General features: G+C 39.7%; 1 protein-coding gene across 1 annotated transcript in view; it reads right to left on the bottom strand.

Annotated features, from left to right (window-relative positions):
* The window catches only part of BICC1 (BicC family RNA binding protein 1), a 67,657-nt gene that overhangs the window by 33,317 nt on the left and 15,998 nt on the right, over positions 1-18,342 (bottom strand). Inside the window, exon 4 of the mRNA XM_023744370.1 lies at positions 1,481-1,560. Coding sequence (XP_023600138.1) covers positions 1,481-1,560 — 80 coding nt within the window. The remainder of the gene's footprint in view (positions 1-1,480; positions 1,561-18,342) is intronic.

Raw genomic sequence — 18,342 nt, 5'->3', positions numbered from 1 at the left:
TAGACATTATTCATGAAATACTTAATTTAAAAAACTAAAACCAGTTGAAAACACATTTACAAGACTGACTATATATACACATATATATTAATAGGACTATATTTATGCACAAATATATATGTTAGTAGGACTGCAGAACTAAGGCAATAGGAAACTAGAGATTAAAAATAAAAGTGATTTAAACTAAATAAAGAAGTATTTACAAGCATTTTCACGACTTCTATATTACTGTGTCAAACTTTACAAAGTAGACTTATTATTCTCTACTGGGAATAAGAGTGAGGAAGAGACCACAAAGCCGCAAAATGATCTCTAACAGCAAAATGGCTTAAGTAAACAATACAAAGTATGACATTAGTTATATTAAAGAAAAATGTAAAATTCTAAGACATAATAATTATGGTCTGGTTGGTATTCATGTATTGAATTTTGGGAAATTTAGTGTTATAAAATTAAAAAGACTGACATGAAATCTTTACTCATTTATAAGAATTTCCCTGAAATTCTTCAGTCCTTAAGAAGCAAAATTTAAAAGTCAAAAATTTCAACAGTTTTACATCTTCTCAATTCTTAAATTTTAAACATATCTATCCAATACTTTGGTTTTTAAAGTTAGTTCTTTTGGTTTAACCTTTGAAATACAGGAAGATATTCTTCTTTGGTGAAAATTCTAAAATAGCTAATAATTATAAGGTAAAAATTCTTTAAAGTAAAAACAAAAAAAAAAGAACAAGAAAAGAAAGAAAGAGGAAGAGATCAGAAACCATTTCAATAAAACAACAGGTGGTAAAATAGTGAATGATTAAGAACCAAATTTAAATCCCACCTCCTTCCTCACTTATCAGCTCTTGGACCCTGGTTAAATTCCCTAATATCTCTTTGCTAAGTTATAAGAATTAAAAAATTAGTATTTTTAAAGTGCTTATCAAGGTAAGTGATTTAAAGTGTTTATTAAAATTAAATACTCACACATGAGTGTACATTTTTAAATACTTAAATTTCCCTATTATCTGCGTACATATACTTTCAGAGAAAGAATGGACAAGATAAAGTGTCAATTTTATGCCATCACACACAGAGTTATACAGAAAATCATTTTGGTTTTCTACTGGCATCATAAAGGCAAACATGCTAATTCTTACAACCTTCATTACTTGTCCTATGAAAATCATATTTCTGAAGATGGCATATACATACTACATACATATGTACATATATACATTTGCACACATACACATACATGTGTGTATCTATACACACGTGCAGATATAATATTATTCCATTACTCAGCCAGCAAGAGAGACTCTATTCAGATTTTAAACAGAACTTTACATCCACTGAAGAATCACATGTGCTTATTTTAAAACCCACCATTACTTTCTCCTGGTTTTTCTTCTCCAAATGGTTCTTTCATAACAGCATGAAGCAGCCCTTGCAGAGACAAGGTTCTGACATCTGAGTGTCCTTAACATTCACTTACTTTTGTGTCTAAGACAGACATGATCATTTCCTTGGCTTCCTTAACATCTTCTTTCTTTCCAGAAACCTTAATATGGGGATCTATAAGAAATTTAAAAAAAAGGCTCATGTGAAACCCCCAAGCTGTTTTAAAATTGATGTTACATTATAAGAGATTCCATAATAAATTCAATATTTGTCAATCTAAGTGTGTTGTCACTGTAATAAAGACAAGAATGTAAAAAAATACCCAAATTGTGCATTCATCTATGGCTCTTTTCCTTCTTAAAACTGGTTAAACCATTTAACTTTAGACTTAATTGAAAAATAAGTACACCATATAATTATATTTTAAACAAACGAGTCTACCAACTCCATTTATTAACTGACCCCTTGCTATACTCCAGGCCGTTCTAACGCTTTAAGTGCATTAACTCATTTCATCTACATCAGAGCTTTCTTTGTGAGGTTGTTTACAGAGGAAACTACTGTTAATGGGGGGGGAGGGGGCCGGGGGATGACTTAATCTCCATTCAGGAATATTTAATATTTATTCAGAATCAGTAGTAAGTGACTAATCTATGTTACACCTATTGCTTATTACTGCCATGGAATGTTATACTGGAAAGCATTCATTCATTCGGCATATATTTTCTGAACCTCTGTTCTGTAATAGGGCATTATTTTAGGGATGGGGATTTATTAAGGAAGAAAAACAACCTCTGTCCACATGAAGTTTACCCTGTGCAAGGAGACAAACATGAATCAAATGAATAAGTTATCTAGCATATTAGAACATAACTGTTATGAGGGGGAAAAGACAAGAGGATCAGGAGTATAGCTGTGGGACGGGGGGTAAGGGCATCAGCCTCTGAGACAGTGAGGTCTGAGTAAAGGCTTAGAGGAGGTGAGGCAGAGGCCACACTGGGATCCTCCGGTGGAGGGAGACTCAGAGCAAAGCCCAGGACGGGACATGCCTCTGCAGTTCTCCCTTTAATCAGATTCTCAAGTCTCCCCAGCAATCTAGGTGCTTCTGTACCTCACAGGTTAGTCTGACAGAAACCAAGACCATTCTGGGATCAGCCAAAAGTTCTACACCACTAGCTTAGTGATACAGCTGAATAACAGATGATTTACCATCACCATCACAATCATTAATGATGCCAATCTTATTGACTGCCAAGTCCTTCCTATACTGTACTTCACCTCAGGTCGGGGCAGCATCAGAAAATGTTGGCCGAGCATCCTTCACAACTAACAAGCAATTCTGCCCGACTCCTCCTAAACCATCAATTCTCTAGGATAAGAAGTTGCAGTCACCAGGTGGGAATTTTAATCAAATTACACATACTGCCCTCATACTGTGAGTCACCCATCCCCATCCCACAGTCCATTTGAAAAGCAATGGCATTATCAGCACATCATATTTACAAGGTGCAACTGAGCTATTGGAGAGCGAGAGCGCAAGAGAGTGAGAAGAATGGGAGGAGAAAATATTTTCTAAGGCTACCCGCTCTTAGGACCAGGACAGAGCAATAGCTTCAGTGTTCAGGATGCATCTAGCTTCCTGGAGAGACATCCCAGCAGCTGTGCTTCAGTTCAAGTCAGTGCCATCAGCCCCACTCCCCTCCATCTATCCCCACCAGACTGAGTCCCCTGGTGGCTGCTCTTGGCCTTGGGCAGGGCTCCTTATCCTTCCTTGAATCCCTCCTCTGACACTTGCTCTGTCAAAGGGACAGTGTAAAGATCAAAGACCTTAAGACTGGTTAAAACTGTCTAAAATGTTTAAGTGTTAGGTATTCTAAGGCAGGGGCTTAGAAGTCTGACAGGATGAATGTCCAGCCACCACACGGAAGAGCCTCCACAGAAGGCATCATGGTCTTGTGTTCATCCTGAATGCACCCTAACAGGGAGGTGTTTTCTCTGTGAAGACTCTCCACCAACTTTCACACACTTATGTAAACAAACAGAGCATTTTCTTCAATAGTTCTTAGTATATCCATTATAACTCTTCTAGGTGATATTTCGGTAAAGAGCTGTCTGCATTCAAAATTTTGGTCTCAACTATCTTCAACTTCACATTGACTAGGCTGACTGTGATGCTGATCTCTACTGAAAGTGCTCACTACTACAGGGCAAGAACCAGCTGCTTCTCAAAACATGCTTGCTCACCAGACGTGTAGCCCTTGCTAAAATATAGGTTCCCGGGTCTCCAGGACCCAGCAATCAGCATTGTGTTGGTTTCCCAAGTGATTTTTACATCAAATAAGGGCACAGCAGATTAAACCATATCAAAAATGTAACTGAAGTCTCTTATATATGGACCAAATATATATATGGTATGGTAACTTGAAAACCCATTTGTTTACAGGCTGAATAATCACATTAAAATTCCTAGCAGCTGTAGAGGGAAAAGAAACTCAGATCCAATTTAAGAATTTGATTTCCCGCCGAAACCGGTTTGGCTCGGTGGATAGAGCGTCGGCCTGTGGACTGAAAGGTCCCGGGTTCAATTCCGGTCAACAGCATGTACCTGGGTTGTGGGCACATCCCCAGTAGGAGATGTGCAGGAGGCAGCTGATTGATGTTTCTCTCTCATCAATGTTTCTAACTCTCTATCTCTCTCCCTTCCTCTCTGTAAAAAATCAATAAAAAAATATATTAAAAAAAAAAAGAATTTGATTTCCCATCATCTCTGCATCAACGGAACGATAAAGAAAACGGAAAAGAAAAGCCTCAGTAGAAAATACATTTTAGAGATCCAATATGGCGGTGGAGTAGGTGGAAGTTACACTCACTATACCCAGGACCAAACTAGAATTACGACTAAAATATTGAGCAATCAACCTGAATAACCAATTAAAAGCTGGCTGAACAGAAGTACTCTAACCAAGGAACTACAGAAGAAGCCACATCAGACTGGTAGGAAGGGCGGAGCCATGAAAAGAGCTGGCCCTGCTCTCATGGGTGATGGCTGAGACTCTGAAGGGATATCTCAGCTGCAAAGGTTCTACCTAAGGAGCATGGGATCTTAACACCAAGCCAGGCTCCACAGCCCTGAGCATCAAAGATGGGAATACATGTCCACATAGCATATGACTGTGAAAATCAGCAGGGATTCTGTCTGCCAGGGAGAGATGGGAGTCTGCTAGAGACACAGACTTTAAAAAAATACATCAGTAAAATTAAGAGCTGGTTCTTTGAAAATATAAACAAGATTGACAAACCTTCAACCAAGCTCATAGAGAGAAAGAGAGAGAGAGAGAGAGAGAGAGAGAGAGAGAGAGAGAGAGAGAGAGGAGAGAGAACGAGAACCCAAAAAGTAAAATCAGAAATGAAAAAAGAAAATTAACAACTGACAGCAAAGAAACACAAAGGATTATGAGAAAATATTACAAATAACTATATGCCAACAAATAGGACAACCTGCATGAAATAGATAAATTCCTAGAAACATATAATTTTCCAAATCTGAATCAGGAAGAATCAGAGAATCTGAATAGACAGACTACAACTAGTGAAATTGAAGAAGTAATTAAATACTCCCAACAAACAAAAGTCCTGGACTGGATGGTTTTACAGGTAAATTTTACCAAACATTCAAGGAGGAAATAACACCTATCCTTCTCAAACTATTCCAAAAAAACAAGAGGAGTAAAGACTCCCAAGCTCATTTTACAAGGCCAACATTATCCTAATTCCTAAACCAGATAAAGACTCAACAAACAAAGAAAATTACAGTCCAATATATACTAAAATTCTCAACAAAATATTAGCAAACCAGACTCAGCAATATATTAAAAAGACCATACACCATGATCAAGTGGGATTCATTCCAGGAATATAAGGTGGGTATAACATCCATAAATCAATAAATGTTATACACCACATAAACAAAACGAAGGATAAAAACTACATGATCATGTCAACAGATGCACAAAAAGCATTTGATAAAATCCAGTACCTATTTATGATAAAGTGCGAATAGAGGGAACATACCTCAACAAAGGCCATATATGACAAAACCAGAGCCAACATCATACTCAATGGGCAAAAACTACAAGCATTTCCCTTAAGGTCAGGAACAAGACAGGGATGTCCACTTTCACCACCCTTATTCAGCATAGTACCAGAAGTCCTAGCCACAGCAATCAGACAAGAAAAAGAAATAGAAGACATCCAAATTGGAAAGGAAGAAGCAAAACTGTCATTATTTGCAAATGACATGATACTGTATATAGAGAACCCTAAAAGTTTCCACCAAAAAACACCTACTAGAACTAATAAATTCCGTAAAGTAGGACACAAAATAAATATCCAGAAATCAGTTGCATTTTTATACACCAATAATGAACTATTAAAAAGGGAAACTAAAAAAAACAATCCCATTTACAATTGCATTAAAAAAACAAACAAACTAGGAATAACTTTAACCAAGGATGTAAAAGACCTGACTTGGAAAATTACAAGACACTGAAGAAAGAAATTGAAGAAGATACAAATAAGTAGAAGCATAAACTGTGTTAACAGATAGTAAGAATTAACATCATTAAAAGGTGTATTTTACCCAAACCAAAGTATTGGGTAAAATACAATTCCTACCAAGACGCAATTCCTACCAAGATGTCAATGGCATATATCACAGAACTAGAATATTCCAAAAATTTATATGGAACTACAAAAGACTCCAAATAGCCAAATCAATCTTGAGAAAGAAGAACAAAGTTGGAAGAATCATGTTACCTGATATTGAACTATACTGCAAGGCCATAGTAATCAAAACAGCATGGTACTGGCATGAAAACAGACATACAGATCAAGGAAACAGCATAGAGAGCCCCCCAAAACTCCACCGTTATGGTCAATTAATATTTGACAAAGGAGGCAAAAACATGCAATGGGGTAAAGAGTCTATTCAATAAATGTTGTTGGGAAAACAGGACAGATATGTGCAAAAAAAATGAAACTAGACCACCTTTTTACACCACACATAAGAATATACTCAAAATGGATTAAAAACTTAAATGTTAGAACTAAAACCATAAAAATCCTACAAGAAAACATGGGCAGTAAAATCTCAGACATCTCTCTTAGCAATATTTTTTCTGATATATCTCCTTGGGCAAGGGAAACAAAAAATAAACAAATGGGACTTCATCAAACTAAAAAGTTTTTGCACAGCAAAGAAAACCATCAACAAAATGAAAAGACAACTCATTGAATGGGAGAACATATTTGCCAATGATACATCTGATAAGGGATTAATATCCAAAATTTATAAAGAACTTATATAACTCAACACCAAGAAAACAATCCAATTAAAAAATGGGCACAGGCCTGAATAGACACTTCTCTAAAGAGGACATACAAATGGCCAATAGACATATGAAAAGATGCTCAACATCATTAATAATCAGAGAAATACAAGGATGCACTGTTGCTGGAAATGCAGATTGGTGTAACCACAGTGGAAAGCAGTATGGAGTTACCTCAAAAAATTTAAAATGGAACTGCCTTGTGACCCGGTGATTCCACTTCTGAGAATTTTCCCGAAAAACCCAAAACACGAATTTGAAAGAATATATGCAACCCTATGCTTACTGAAGTGTTATTTATAAAAGCCAAGATTTGGAAGCAGCCCAAGTGCCCATCAGTAAATGAATGGGTAAAAAAGCTGTAGTACATTTACACAATGGAATACCACTCAGCCATAAAAAAGGTCTTACCTTTTATGACAGCATGGCTGGATCTCTAGAGAGTATTAATCTAATGAACAAAATAAACTAACAGACAAAACAAAAACATAGATACAGAGAACAGACTGCAACTGTCAGAGCGGAGGGGGTTTGGGGGCCTGGGTGAAAACAGTGAAGGACTTAAGCAAAGGAAAAAAACCTCACAGACACAGACAACAAGCAGTATGTTGATTACCAGAGGGAAAGGGGAGGTGAGGGATGTAGAAGAGGGGAAAGGGGGGATAAATGGAGATGGAAGGAGACTTGACTTGGGATGGAGAACACCCAATACAACATACAGATGATGTATTATAGAATTGTACACCTGAAACCCATGTAATTTTATTAAACACCACTTCAATAAATTCAATAAAAAAAACTTTTAAATAACATTTTATTTCAAAGTGAAAGAGCACCATCTAGTGACCAAAATTTTAAATCATTCAGGGTTACAAATAGAGACATAGTCACTTCAAACTGTCTCCAGACCCAAGGCAGCATTTGTTGGGAAAATGGTTCTTTAGATAATCAAGTCTCAAAAGTAAAGAGAAAAACAAACCTGACAAAATCCTGAGTTAGATTGCAAAGTGTATTTTTCACCCCCCCTTTTGGCCTTGCTTAAAAAATATCTACAGGATGTGAGCTCTTATTCTACACCGACCCTAATGTGCTCATCTCAAATCCTGAAACACAGTTCCCGGCTTTCTGAGTGTTACAGCTTGCAGTTCAAGCATGCCCATGTGATACCACAGGGGACTAAGGTTTCATTCAGACTCATTCTGGAAATACTTGATGGAGACAAGAATAATCAAAGTATTAACCATATGAATAATCATGAAAACAAGGAAAATGTCAGCTATGAAGACTGTTGGAAGATGACAGAAAAATAGGCAATAAATGTATAGTCTCCCCCTCCCCCAAATTTATTGCTTTGAAAGACAACTCCAATTTGGGCATGAAAGTTTTGAGACATTTGCTCTAAAAATAAGCCTGGCCAGTGTTGCTCAGTGGTTGAGCAATCTACCTATGAACCAATAGGTCACCTGTTCGATTCCCAGTCAGGGCACATGCCCGAGTTGCAGGCTCAATCCCCAGTAGGGGGTGTGCAGGAGGCAGCTGATAGATGTTTCTCTCACATCGAGGTTTCTCTCTATTCTTCCTTCCTCTCTCTCTAAAAAAAAAAAAAATCAATGAAAACATATTAAAAAATAAAAATAATATTCATTGCTTACACTCCCTGAATACAAGACTGTCTTGATTAGTTTTGTAACTCCCACAGTGCCGAACAAATAGCAGATACTCAGTAAGCTGTTGCTGAACGGACTGCCAGCTCCCCTATTTTGGGATATAGTGGGCACTTCCCAAGAGATTTGACTGTAAATACTTTGATCTTATTACTTCTATAAAAATACAGAGAAGTTTCAAATAGCCATCTAGAGTTTTACATTTCTGACCCATCAATCTTCTTACATCTCCGTGAAAGAGAGGAACACCAGACGCGATCCAGCCTTCACTGAGTAATGAGAAGCTGTGGACCTGGATGTGGACAAGGGTATTTTATATGTAGACACCAAAAAAGAGCTAAACCTCTGAGCAAAAAGGTTTTTAATCCCTTTCATATATTCATAAGGACTTGCTAAGCCAACAACTGTTTTCATAAGAACACATGCTAAAAACCCTACTTTCAGTAAAAGTAGTTGGGATGTTCACAAGAACTTAAGTGAAGTTTTAGTTGTGGGTATGAAAGATTATCTCTTGGTACCTTGGGGTCTACTCTCTACTTTCCCATCCTTAAAACATCCCATTCCTGGAAATGTTGGTAAATATTTTGTTGCCTTTCCTCCTCTTCCCAAGCTTAAACCTCCTTCCCAGTTCATGCCTTTCCCACAGCAAATTCTATGGAAAAAGCCGTGTCAACCATTTCATTGTATTTATCATGCTGTAGAAAGTAATGCCCTATTGCCACACGATGAATTTAAGCCTTCAGTATTTCACCAATCATCTGTTTGTAGCTACGTTCCTGTCTCCATGACTGAGTGCTGCTGAGCGAAAGAGTCAATGCCCCAGATTCTAAGTAATGCTTTCATTCTCAGCACGTTCTCCTGGAGAGAGAGAAAACAGCAGCAAATTCTTTGTTGGACTAACCCAACTCCTCCCACCCACAAAGCCCACAAATAAACGACATCATATCAGAGCTGCACTTTTACTCATGGGGAGAAGTTCCATGTCATGACCTGAAACTGGGGATGGTTTTTTGCACATAAACAAACCTGTCAGACTGGCCTTAAATTCCTCAGAAGAGACCGGTGCACAGAATTCACTTTCCCCTGGCTCAGAGCTCTTCTCACTTTTATTTCACGTTCTTAACGAGTCTTAGACTTGAAAACTGTCTAACCAAGGACATGGCTGGGGCTGGGTCCATCAACACTTTTGCGAGTGGTCAGTGTTCACCCCCAACCTCCACCGAAATCCCTGGAATCACTGTGAATACGTCCACAGCTGGCAAGCAGTTCCAAAGTGGAAATGACCATTTTTTATACATAAGGAAGACTGTGGCTCTGGGGTAAGGATTCTGTCAAGCCGCCAATATACTGGTACATCAAGTCTCAGCAAAAGCCCCAGACATCTCCAAGGCACTGGCCGGCTTGGATCACGTAGGGAAATGCTACGGAAAGCCACAGACTGCATTAAGGGTATGACTCTGACTCTGCAATAGGCTAGCTTCCCTTCGTGTTGGGGGGAAATACGTAGATCCCACAGCTGTGATACAAGGTCGGAATCCCAAGTAAGCTACAAAGAAGCTCTGTTCCTATAGAAAAGTTGCTGGGTCTTTAGAATATAGAAAGAAATAGAGAAATAGCCCTAACTGGTTTGGCTCAGTGGATAGAGCGTCGGCCTGCGGACTGAAGGGTCCCAGGTTCGATTCCGGTCAAGGGCATGTTGCGGGCACATCCCCAGTAGGAGGTGTGCAGGAGGCAGCTGATCGATGTTTCTCTCTCATCGATGTTTCTAACTCTCTATCCCTCTCCCTTCCTCTCTGTAAAAAATCAATAAAATATATTTATTTAAAAAAGAAATAAAGAGAGAGAGAGAGAGAGAAGTTGGTCATATCATTCTTATACTTTCTTATAAATCTAAATTTCTTTAACATAAAGCAGTACTATAAGGTTCTTAAATAAGACTGAAGTCATAAAGAACTTTATTTTCCAATGTTCTGGTATCTCAAGATAAGTAGCTCACCAAAGAGATCACCATCTAAACTGTTCCTAGAACCATAAGGTGCAGGCGGTAAGCGCGCATGTCTGAAACAGCAATCTGCTGCCGAACGGAGGAGGATTCGCTTCTGAACCTTGTGCGGGACCCACGGCCGGCTTCACAGATGGCAGCTCGGGCCTCCCTTCTGTTGGGCACACTCCAGGAATGGGCAATTCTGTTTCAACATGGATGAATTCCAGTGCTCACCCCGCTGGCATTTCCCAAATAATGTGCTTGCAGACCCAAAACAAACGCAGTGACAACCCCGTACAGAGATGGGATCTACTTCAAACCCTATTTGAGCCACGTCCCAGTTCAACATTGATACCATCCAATACGTCTGCTACTTCGATCACTTTTCCTTTACGTTGGCAAGTCACTATGCTGATCAGCAAAATGAATTCAACTCACAGTCAACTGGCCACAGCCCATATTTTCCTGTGAAACAAAAGAGTTTCCCTCTGACCTCTTGAGAAATAGGTTGTCCTTTATAAACAAACAAACAAACAAAAATGTTACGCAGGTCAAACAACAGACCAGTATCACATTCTATACGGGAAGATATACACTTTATCAAGAGATGGAGAAAACCTGAACGGACTCATTAAACCTGACTGGAAATGATTTTTAAAGAACAGAACAGAATGACAGGAAGTCAATGTACTTTCAGCTTATTTTATAGCCAGTAATCTAGAATCCAGATTCTCTCAAAGAATACCGTTTGCCAACAAGAATTCCAATACACTGAGTTAGAATAAAAGGGCAAAGACTATATTTGGGGAGGTGGCAGAAGAGCCCAAGCTACACGTCGTTAAGGCAAAATGTTGGTGAGCAGCCATAACACATGTGATATAACAACTGGGATGGAGAGAAAGCAGGTGTACCTGCTGTGGGCATGCCCTACACAGACTACGCTGCTTTCGGATAAGGCAAAGTCACCCTTATCTTAAAACAGAAAAGGTTAACCTCCTCACTAGTTAATAGGAAGAGAAGGGACATGGACAGTAAAGTGCAAAAGCACATGCATTTTAAACTCAAAAACCTCGTTTTCATGAGAAAAACTATTTCCATAGGTACCCACAATCAGCTTACCTACCATAATGCCCGAGAGAACTTCCTATCAAAATTCCACTGAGCAGAATGAAGCTCGATAGCCAACGGAGCGCATATGCTTGACATGAGAGGGGCCTGAGTGCCGTGAGCAAATGTAAAGCTAACGTACAGCAAGTTCCTCAAGATGTGTTTCAGCGCAACTATTTGGCAATGTCTGGAGATGAGCTGCCTGCACCCCTAGGGCAATCCACCTTCGGCAAGTTCTTGCTGAACAAAAGGAAAGGGTCGTTCACACCCGAGGAGGAGCTTGTGGGCACTGCTATCGACAAGGTAGAAAAGAGCCGTCAGCTTGGGAAAATTCGAAGCTCGCTACAAGAGCTTTCTGCCGATGGAATACCAGCATTTCCAACATAATCACCAATAAAAGAGTCCAAATACAATGATAATAAGCTAGTCTAATGGTTCTCCACTGATGTGTCCACTTCAGGAGAAAATGAGGGTACGGGAGGGAAGTGGTACACCGGGCACATGCCTCTTGTCTGGTAAGATTCCGTGTGTGCCCTATCAGAGCTGTTTATTCATCAGAAACAGAGTTACAGGGACTCAGCAAAAACCGAGAAATAATCTCAGAGAAGAACAACGAAATGCAAACAGAGCAATAAGCAAACTCAAGGCCTAACAGATGAAATAATCAAAACCAGATGTATTTAGGGAGTGTGAGAATTGGAAAAGGGTAGACGGTCTTATCTTATAAACCACCTTATCTCATGCCATGTAAACTAAACTCCAAGCATAACCGCTGAGTTGCTATTCAGGTAGAAGGGGGGCAGAACAAAATCCACAGCACAAGAGAGGGTGGAAAAACAAAGTTAAAAACACAAAGCCTCACTCCATCCGTTTCTCCAAGCCTTCTGGCATCCAAGCTCTATACTCCAGAGATAAGGAGGAGGATTCTGGGAAGGGGGAGGAGAGGAAGCGAAGTGCCAGGCGGAGAGCTGGACTCTTCTGCGTGGTTTGTTTACAGCAGGTCTACCTACAGCAGGGGCCGTGCAGAGGTTACTGCAAGGGAGGATGTTCACACGTGCATGAGCTGCAGATGGTCATGCCGGTCACAATGGGAAGAAAGCCCACGCACACGGCACGGCAGAAGCAATAACGCAAGGGCCCAGGATGAGGAAGGAGCATGTGCAAGCAAGCTGAGCTGCACACAGGCCCTGTGGAGTGAGATTGGAGTCCCAAACCTTCAGGGAGCATCCCCAGAGAACTGTGCTGAGATAACAGCACGTTATGCAAGAATTTCTAGGAGCCAGAACTGACTAATCTTCCTTCTCTCTCCAAGGAATACTGATGTTCACAGCGCACAGGGCAGCTCCCAGCGGTGTGCCTGTGGGCTAAGCTCACGGCACTGGAATCTGTGGCCAGGGCAGATGGTCCCTTTCACAACAGCTGGGACCATTCGGGAGACAGCCTAACACGCCACTGCGGCTGCCATCACGGAAAAGCTGCCATGGGTTTAAGGGTTCACACATTAGACAAGGAAAGTCCTGTGGATGAAGACTGGACCACATCCTGCCACATACGTGATCTCTCTGCTTCATTTCCGGCCCACTAAGAGAAGACATTTGAAAACCAGAAATTCTGTCGTTTGAAGGCACAATCAAGGGTGTACATAAGAAACAGGCAAACACTTAGGGATTGAGTTCTAAAAATAACTTAGCGGCTTGAGACCAGCATGAAAAGTCTCCACCTTTCTCACCCTTCCCGTAAGATCTGGTGAGAAAGCTTTACAGGTTGCACTGAAGCGGTAAATGAAGGGTTCATACAACTCCAGGGGTTCAAGAGTGTTTATCATCTCAAGAAGGTAGTGATTTTCACAAAAATTAAAAGTACTTAATATTAGGTAAATGAGCCTTAAAGAAATTACTTAGAAATTACTTAGAATCTGCCAATCCTTTCTTCTTACTCCCACTTTCTCACTGAAAGCTGTTCATAGTTGTTTTATGCAGCCGCGTATACTGAAAACAGACACAGCCCTGTCTAATAAAACTATATTATTTGCTTCTCTCACACTTTTTTGGTATCTTTTTGGAGTAAGTAGGAAGCAAAGACGTAATCTCTCAATTCTAAGAACTTTACATATTTTGGGGGAAAATATAATTTAAATGATCAAATAACTTCAAAATGGTTATTTTTCTTAAGAAAAATCTCTAAATTTACCTTAAAGCCTAACAATTCCTAAATCAGGATCCACCAAATATTTATCCAAATAAATTATTCCTGCTTAAATATCTTAAATAATAAAAAATTTGAGAGGTATTTTAAAATGGGCTTTTCTTCTGAGAGTGAGAAGACAGGGGCTTCTCACCAAACATCACAGAAATAAACATCGCCTGATAAGGGTGACCAGTCAGTCCTAGCCTTTCTAACAAGAAATTTCATCTTAAATAAATTTGTTTCTATACAAAGAACTCCTATAAACAAACAAAACAAAAAACACCAAAACTTAATTACCCCATAAAATAGGCAAAAGGGATGGATAAATAATTCAACAGGAAAATGGTCAATAAACGAATAAAGTTCAATCTTACTAATCATTATTTATAAAATTGGGAAATTACCCTTAAGGCTAACAAGGATATGAGACAAACTAACATATTCCTAATGGAAATAAAAATTTGTGCAAAATGTCTGGGAAGCAATTTGGAAATATAATTGAAGAATCACAAAATCATAATTTCATTTTAAGGATACACATGCATTCCACAGAATAAAAAAACACACAAATTAATAGTCATTACTTCTAAGTAATAGGGTCATAGATAATACTTTATGTTATACTTCATGCTTTTCTGCATTTTCCACCATGAAAAGTATACATTTACAATATAGAAAAATACTCATACCTGCCCTGGCTGGGTGGCTCAGTTGGTTAGAGTATTGTCCCATATGCCAAAAGGTTTTGGGTTCAATCCCCATTTGGGGTGTGTATGGGAGGCAACTGATCAATGTTTCTCTCTCTCCCTCCCTCTTTCTAAAATCAATAACCATATTGAAAAGAAAAGAAAAATACTCATACCCTAAAACAGTGGTTACCAACCTTTCGGACCTCACGGACCCGGGTTGGCGACCGCTGTCCTAAAAGATTATCTGTGTCACTCAAGTCTGAGATCAACTTGCACAAATTACAAATTACATCCTTGTACTTTAAAACGAAAATGTACAAAGACAAACAGTGTGGTGAGTGCCAGAGGGAAGGGGGAGAGGGGCTGGGTGGAGGTGGGCAAAGGGGCGGGGGGGAAATGGGGGCATCTGTAATAGTGTCAACAATAAAAATAAAGTTATTTTTTAAAAAGAGAATGTATTTAAGTCAGCATGCCTTCTTTTCCAAGCACAATGTTTCAAGAATCCCCTTAAACATCGAGACCTTTAAGAATGTTAATGACAATGAAACAATGCTTTCTCGATTAGAAATTCCTTCTTTCTCATCTACAAGTCTGGGACAGGCTTTTTGCCATGCAGTCTTTGAACTTTAGTTCTTTTTATTTGTTGTGCCATCACTCAACATTTTATCAACATACTTTGGCTCTGAACACAGACTTCCCAGTGAAACTGGAGCAGCAAATACATAATGATGGGGTTTAGCTGCAGTGAAAAGACCCGGCTGGAGCCGAGTCCAAATAGCTGGGAAGGCCATATGTTCATGGCCACCACTGGCTACTCGTGGAATTCTTCTTTTTTTTAATTTTTGTTTTATTGCTTAAAGTATTACAAAGAGTATTACATATGTCTCCCCCCACCCTTGACCTTCCCCTGGCCTCCCCTACCCCCCAGTGTCTTGTGTCCATTGGTTATGCTTATATGCATGCATACAAGTCCTTCAGTTGATCTCTTACCCCCCCCCAACCCTCCATGGCCTTCTCGCTGTAGTTTGACAGTCTGTTCGATGCTGCTCTGCCTCTGTATCTATTTTTGTTCATCAGTTTATAATGGTCTTTATTATCCATAAATGAGTGAGTTCATGTGGTATTTTTCTTTCATTGACTGGCTTATTTCACTTAGCATAATGCTCTCCAGTTCCATCCATGCTGTTGCAAATGGTAAGAATTCCTTCTTTTTTAGAGCAGCATAGTATTCCATTGTGTAGATGTATAGATCAATGAAACAGAATAGAGAACCCTAAAATCGACCGGAACCAATATGCTCAATTAATATTTGACAAAGGAGGCAAGAACATACAATGGAGTCAAGACAGTCTCTTCAATAAATGGTGTTGGGAAAATTGGACAGATACATGCAAAATAATGAAACTAGACCACCAACTTACACCATACACAAAAATAAACTCAAAATGGATAAAGGACTAACTGTAAGACAGGAAACCATAAAAATACTAGAGGAATCCAAAGGCAACAAAATCTCAGACACATGCCAAAGCAATTTCTTCACCGATATTGCTCCTAGGGCATTGGAAACTAAAGAGAAAATAAACAAATGGGACTACATCAAAATAAAAGGCTTCTGCACAGCAAAAGAAACCATCAACAAAACAACAAGAAAGCTCACTGCATGGGAGAACATATTTGCCAATGTTATCACCGATAAGGGTTTAATCTCCCAACATTTATAGGGAACTCATACAACTTAACAAAAGGAAGATAAACAACCCAATCAAAAAATGGGCAACGGACCTAAATAGATACTTTTTGAAAGAGGACATAAGGAAGGCCAAGAGACATATGAAAACATGCTCAAAGTCACTAATCATCCAAGAGATGCAAGTCAAAATGACAATGAGGTACCATCTCACACTGTCAGAATGGCTATCATCAACAAATCAACAAATGACAAGTGCTGGTGAGGATGCAGAGAAAAAGGAATCCTCGTGCACTGCTGGTGGGAATGCAGACTGGTGCAGCCACTGTGGAGAACAGTATGGAGTTTCCTCAAAAAACTAAAAATGGAACGCCCATTTGACCCAGTGATCCCACTTCTAGGAATATATCCCAAGAAACCAGAAACACCAATCAGAAAGGATATGTGCACCCCTATGTTCATAGCAGCACAATTTACCATAGCTAAGATTTGGAAACAGCCTAAGTGCTCATCAGCAGATGAATGGATTAGAAAACTGTGGTACATCATGGAATTCTTTCAAACATTTATGGCCACGTCTCTCTTTTTCTTCAGCAATGGTTTCTAAAATAAATGGACACAAGGGCAATCCTGGCAGTGGGGGTACAGTGCTCTTTCTTAAAGAATTCTCAAAGTCCCCCTCCCATACCCAAACCCGAACATTTAGAAAAAATCTCATTCTCTGGGTGTGATTAAACCACCTGTTAATATAAGTACAGAATAACCTTCAAGGCCTCGGAACAAGGAGTTTCATCAGGACGGCAATAACAATTTCTTGACCTTCTAGCAGAGAAATGTAAGAGTTGAGAACAGTCCCTGGATAAGCTCCTTTGGCCCCTGCCGGGGCCAGTCTGTCTGTAGCTCTGCCTTGCTGTGCCCAGGAAGCTGAGTCAGCATCTCTGAGTCAGCATCTTTTTATGAGGGCTCCCATGATGCTGTCCTCCCCTTACTCCTTCAGCCTTTGGGTGATGATGATTTCCAGCTATTGCCAGCTTCTATGCCTTATCATCTATTAATAACTACTTGCTCATCCCTTTCCCCTACCTACTGTAAGTAGCTTCTTCAGTGGCGTGCATTTAACTCTTTTGGAGGTAATTCTGTTTCCTGTCTGCCTAAGACCAATATAACACCTTTCCCTCCAATTCTTTTTCTTCTCTTGATGACAAAGTGCACGTGGTGCTGTCTCTCTTCTCCACAAAAGCACTAACGTTTAGAGGGTGGACTCCATGCCTTATGTAGGTTGATAATAATATTCCTTAGGTCTTCCCAGACACTTTTTTTTGGGGGGGGAAAGGCAATTTCACAACTACAGTAGAGAAGGGTAGTGCAGTTTTCTCTTTATTTTTTCTCCTCTTTCCCTTCTTCCCTCGCGCCCCTCCTCTCCTTCCTCTCTCCCTTCACGTCCCTCTCCCCCACCCTACAGACTATGCAAATGCATTTTCATCAAATTCTGGTTTGTTACTGAAAGTATCTTGGCACCTTCAGACATTCCCTGATTAATGTGTTGCAATGTTTACAGGACCTTTGAGAAATATGTGTGCATTCAGCAGCATTTTAAAATTTCTTTAATATTTTCTTGGCTTTCATACAACTTTTACCTCTAAAGGCATTTGTTTGTATGTTCCATTCCTCCCCCCCCACCCCCAAACTCCCACTCTTTTAAATATATGCAAACATCTGTTTTATACCAACTTCAAATCCTTTACAAAGTGTAGTTTCTGAAAACCACTGCATCATTCTAAAGTCAGTTGCTTACTGGAGTGCGGGGGGGGGGGGGGGGGTATGGATTTTCTTTGTGGGGCCTGTGAACCTGCCTATGATTGCATTCAAAGGCTGTGTACATGTGCACTGGTACAGTCTTCTGAATGGATCTATAGATTCTCAAAATGGCTGAACAGTTTACGAAGTCTTTGTCTAAGCAGTATGGAAATTTTTTAAAAATTATTTTTTATTGTTGAAAGTATTACATATGTGCCCCTTTCCCCCCATTGACCCCCTCCAGCCTGCACCACCCCCCCGGCCCCAGGTCTTCAGCACCCTATTGTCTGTGTCCATGGGTTATGCATACATGCATACAAGGTCTTTGGTTGATTACCTCCCACCCACTCACCCTCCCCCACCTTCCCTCTGAGGTTCTACACTCTGTTCCATACTTTGAGACTACTTGTGAGCCCCTGGCACACACAAGTTTATCTGTACGTGAGATATC

Source organism: Myotis lucifugus, unplaced genomic scaffold (assembly GCF_000147115.1).
Source record: "Myotis lucifugus unplaced genomic scaffold, Myoluc2.0 scaffold_455, whole genome shotgun sequence".
In the NCBI taxonomy this organism is placed as follows: Eukaryota; Metazoa; Chordata; class Mammalia; order Chiroptera; family Vespertilionidae; genus Myotis; species Myotis lucifugus.
The sequence above is the reverse complement of the archived record's forward strand: the minus strand, read 5'-3'. Positions and strand labels throughout refer to the sequence as shown.